The sequence below is a fragment of the Cyprinodon variegatus genome, unplaced genomic scaffold (assembly GCF_000732505.1).
Source record: "Cyprinodon variegatus isolate N-32 unplaced genomic scaffold, C_variegatus-1.0 Scaffold2209, whole genome shotgun sequence".
Classification (NCBI taxonomy): domain Eukaryota; kingdom Metazoa; phylum Chordata; class Actinopteri; order Cyprinodontiformes; family Cyprinodontidae; genus Cyprinodon; species Cyprinodon variegatus.
In genome coordinates this window covers 24,595-29,742 of record NW_015152662.1, presented here as the reverse complement: position 1 = coordinate 29,742, position 5,148 = coordinate 24,595, and the positions used below count along the sequence as shown (strand labels likewise).

General features: G+C 40.9%; 1 protein-coding gene across 1 annotated transcript in view; it reads right to left on the bottom strand.

The window, feature by feature from the left end:
• The window catches only part of LOC107080675, a 5,881-nt gene extending 733 nt beyond the window's left edge, over nt 1–5,148 (bottom strand). The window contains exons 1-6 of the mRNA XM_015368883.1: nt 5,121–5,148; nt 3,576–3,611; nt 3,025–3,294; nt 2,700–2,945; nt 2,455–2,625; nt 2,280–2,369 (exon numbers count right to left, since the gene is read on the bottom strand). Coding sequence (XP_015224369.1) covers nt 2,280–2,369; nt 2,455–2,625; nt 2,700–2,945; nt 3,025–3,294; nt 3,576–3,611; nt 5,121–5,148 — 841 coding nt within the window. The remainder of the gene's footprint in view (nt 1–2,279; nt 2,370–2,454; nt 2,626–2,699; nt 2,946–3,024; nt 3,295–3,575; nt 3,612–5,120) is intronic.

Below are 5,148 nucleotides of genomic sequence, written 5' to 3'. Positions count from 1 at the left end.
GCGGACCATGTCTTACCCTCTGGGTAGCTGCGGGCAATGTCTGACCCTCTGGGTAGTTGCGGACCATGTCTTACCCTCTGGGTAGCTGCGGGCAATGTCTGACCCTCTGGGTAGCTCTGGGCAATTTCTGACCCTCTGGGTAGCTGCAGGAAATGTCTGACCCTCTTAGTAGCTGTGGGCCATGTTTGACACTCTGGGTAGCTTTGGGCATTGTCTAACTCTCTGGGTAGCTGTAAACCATGTCTGCCCATCTGGGCAGCTGCGGGCTATGTCTGACGCTCTGGGTAGCAGCGGGCCATGTCTGACCCTCTGGGAAGCTGTCAACCACATCTGACCATCTGGGCAACTGCGGGCAATATTGGCTGTGGGCAGCTGCGGACATGTCTCGCCCTTTGGGCACCGGCGGGTCATGCCTGACCTTGAATGAAGCTCCGTGCCATGTCTGACCATTTGGGAAGCTGCAGGCCATGTCTACTTTCTGCTTTAGAGCTTTACCCAAAAAGACTGTGTTGTCCCAGGCCCTAGCAAAGCTGTCAGCTGGCCTGACTTTAATTAGGCCTTTTACCATTGAAAATATGGGCTTAATGCATATCTTTCAAACATGGGTCGACATGCTAACAATCAGCAGTTGGCTCCTTTCCAAATTGCAAAAAAAAGATGATCTAACCCCTTGCTGCAAAGCTGTGTGCCCTCTCTCCCCCCTGCAGCTGCGTATCTGGTGACACCATCACACCGGGTTAGCTTTGATGATTTAGCTTTTCTTTCATAGTTCAAATTCTTAAGACTGCAATTTTAGTATTCAGTCAGCTTCGATAAAAAAAAAAATCAAAAAATACAACTCTATCATTACTTTTAGACAAACAAATCAGTGACAACTGTAGTTCCAGTGACTCTGCCCAATCAGCTGAGTTTCCTTAGTAAATGTTCTACTTATCTGTTTTCTTGATCTCCCTGAACTGTTTCTGAGCCTTGAGATGACATGTGTTGGTGATTTATAAATAAACTGAATTGAATTATATTACTTATATCCAATATTATGTCTGACAAGAGTGATGACATAACTCACTCTATCATCCATTTCTGATCGCATCCATCCTATCTTAGTTAATTAATATATTATGTTGGCAAATGACACAGTGCCAATCCCAGTTTGATTCACGAACTGCATAAATCAGTGCCTGATTTGTACACTTGGTGACTGAAGAAATCAGCAAAAAAGCAAAAAAATCATAGCCTGATTTCTGTGAAGTAGATGATTGAGTGAATCTTCACCCTATAGGAATCACATACTGATTCTAACAGTATCAGAATGGGTGAATCTGTATTATTTCCTGTTAGCACTACTTTACAAGTAACTCCTAGGCAGAGTTTTATGATAGTGATTACATTCAGTGAATTGTAAAAAACACTCGCTCATTGAATGATTTATTTAAGACCAACACAACAGTGGCGATTGCATGACTGGAAAGCCATGGGAAGGTTCACTGCACCTATGATGGCCGCTGGTGTATGACAGTGACAGTTTGGTCAAAGTTTGGAGACCAATGAACTATCATGATAAGACTTTCTAAACAGCTAACAGGGCTTTGTAGAATAAACTGTAGCTGGATTGAGCATGACGGCTAATTCCTCTGCTTGTAATTAGAGGCATTTAGCGGGCTTTTGGTGCTGGTGACTAAGGTTTGTTGAGAGTCTACATGCTTATTTCTATGCTGTGTGATGGTTGCAGAGTCAAAGCAAATCAATCACATAAAAAAATGCTATCTTAGTGTTGTGTAGCATGTTAGCACATTGTGTAGTTTCCATGGACTAAATGAAATCTTCACTCCACAAAGTTTTCACCTTACCCGCCTCATGCAAAAAACTCTGCTACTGCTTTTGACTAATGGGATATAAAATATAACGACCCATAAGTGTAATAATACTGGGGGAAAAAATAAAAGTTCCAGATAACTTAGTTAATTTACTAAATAAATTAACTAAGTGTCACCTAATAAAAACACAGTAATTAAATAAATCATAATATCATAATATACTTTTAAAATATTATACAAATAAATATGTATTGAAATACAATGATAATAAATAAATGTTGAAGTAAAAAATTTAAGAAATAAGTAAATAATTAAATAGGCTGTATTTTTACCTCACTTTTTATTTGATATTACTGAGGTATTAGGCTATTTAATGTTATATTATATAATAATGTTAATAACAGCATAATAACGTTTATAACAGCATTTCTTATTTATTAACTTGTAATCTCAATAAAACGTTACCTCTCCTCCTTCTGATTGGCTGCTGCTGGCTGGTGAGGATTTTCAGATCACTGTATGTTATGTCTTTTTCTCCTTCTTTCACTTCTTCAGCTAGAAGGCAGATAAAACTTTAAGATGATTCAGTTTTTAAATAAGCAGAACATGTTAAAATAATACAGTAATATTGTTGCCTCACCTTGAGATTTCCTGCAAATATGATGTCTAAGCAGCAAAAACAGGAGAAGCAAGAGTAAACCCAAAAAGATAAATATGGCAGCAACTACTATGATGTGGAGGAAAGACTGGTCAGAAGGAGAGGTGGATGAAGGTGGGGAAGACCTGGGTGAATGTAGAGTAGTTGGTTTCCCTGGAATTATCCAGAGGTAATTATTTAGTTCTTGTCTCATAATGAAGGTTGAAGCAGAGAGAGAAGCTGCTGACCTTCAACAGAGATCCAGCTGGATGGAGACTCTCCATGACCACTGATGTTACACCTGTAGAGGCCTTCATCAGAGCTGGTCACATGGTGGAGGGTCATGTGACCTTTGGGCTCAGTCCTGATGAGGGAGCCATCTTTATAGAAAGCAGCTGGGAGGTTGGAGGGAGTGGTCTTTGTTAGACAGCTCAGAGTGACGTCATCTCCCTCCATCACAGGGAGAACAGGACTCTGCAGGATCACTGATCCACCTCAACACAGAGACAAACTACAGCATTTCATCCATTTCCACACAGCTTCATCAACACTAACTCCACAGTCTGATCTTACCAGTGACAGTGAGCTGGATGCTACTGCTGGCTGCTCCCTCTCTGGACGACCAACACCAGTAAACTCCACTGTCTATTAGGAAAAGGTAGCTGATCTTACAGGTAGATCCAGCTGGTTCCCCCCATCCATCTCCACACTGAGTCCTGGTTTCTCTGGTTGTGTTCCTCCATACAGTCCATCCAGCAGAGCTGTTGTTCTCCTCACAGCTCAGAGACACAGATTCTCTAGGAAAAAATTGAGATCTGCTGGGACTCACAGTCAGAGCAGCTGCTGGAATGAAAAACAGATCAGTTTTTTCTTTTTTAATCAAAGCTCTAAGTTCTCTGTAAACACATCTTTCATCTTATCTGACACTTGCTTCAAACAATATCAAAATAACTATCAAAAAACATTAAAGACCACTAATGCTGTGATCTACATGTTTTCATTCATGAAATATTATTTTTTGATTATTTTGTCACTACCTGCTGGAGAAAGCAAATGGTTTATATTAGTGCTATATTAATGCTAATTTCAGTGTATAAAGTCATGATGATCTCAATTTAACCAACCTTTGCTTGTTGTGCAGCAGGTCATTAAAGTCAGCACTAAAGAGGAAAAACAAAAACATAATTTTAATGGTTTAAATGGTTTTGCAGTTCAGAGAACATTCAATTTAAAAGTCCTTCTGCAAATAAGAAATCTCCATAATATAAGTCTGTGAATGTTGCCTTTACATTTTGCATGATTTAGTACTTGTCCTGTATTTAGTTTGATCTTTTGGACTTATTGTGGTGCATTTTAAGTCAGTCTGTGGGATTTTTATTTATTTTTTTGCTATTGCGTGTTATTTTGTTTTGAGTAGGAGACGCTACCTTCATCTAACCTGCTGGTTTTCACTAATGGCATAAGAGAATGGTAGAAGTAAAAAACTAACACTGATGCTATGGCTCGTTCAGGTCAGGCATCTGTACGTTAGGTTTTCAAGAAGACGTTTCACATCTCATCCGAGGGGTTTCTTCAGTTCTAACTAGTGGTGAGGAGCACTGAGATGAATATACTAGAGGTGGAACAAAGAATTAAGGAGAAAAAAAAGGTGGCTTTGATACCTCCCACTGGATTGGCCAAGGTGGTTACATGGAGGTTGGGGGGTGTTACTGGTCTTTTAGGGGTTCTAATGGGTCATTACCTCCCTCGTCAGAGTGGTTTTGGTCAGATGCCTCATTGAAGTCTGAGTCATGTGTGGACGGGTGGGAGGTGAATCCTCTGGGTATTGTTCCTAAATGTGCTTAGTATGTAGGTCAAAGGGTGTATCTAAGACCAACTCGTCTGTGAGAGATGTTTTTTTCCAGGTTAACGAAAATGGCTTTCTTAACCGCTCTCTCAAACCATCTGTCTTCCTTGGCCAGAATATGGACGTTCTTGTCCTCGGTGTCCTTTAGCCTTCAGGTGTAGGTGACCTGGTGAGTCCTCTCCTGAGGGGTTGGCCCCCTTGTGTTGAGCCATGCGCCTGTGTAGCGGTTGCTTGTTGAATGGCATAAAGCATTCTGTCGGTCTTGGTTCTGGGTTTCTTGTCTTTGGGGTGAACCTGTTTTTGTCTCAGGGTGTTTCTGGTGTGAAGTGCACAGGGATCCGGTTCTGGTTGAAAATCCTCCTGAGTTTTTCAGAGACTTAAGCAACATATTTTCTTTTTTGGCTCTCGCAGGAGGAGCCTGCTCTTTCTCTGTCTCCAACTCCCTCCCTGTATATCCTTGCAATCTTAAACTGTATCCTACTAAGGATAGATTATGATATAGGATTTTTTTCCTGCCCTCGCCTATTGTGATCCCTTTGTGTTTTTCTTATTTTTTCAGGTTTTTTTTTTTGGATGTACCGTACCAAAACTGAAATTTCACCCTACTGGAGTGTCACTCGGGGCTGGGTAAAAGTTTTTTTTGAATCTTCAGTATGGAATAACAATGTTCCTTCTTCTCATAGTTGGTTTTTAGAAAAGCCCATCTGGGAAAACCACCGATCTTCAGGCCGTCCTGATGTGTCCCTGGTCTCTCATCTTCCATCTCTTGGTGGTGGAAATAGTTTCTGCTCGTGTCTGAGGCATTCTGATGACGTCTAATTACCATTGATCACTCCCCAGGTGACCTCCAT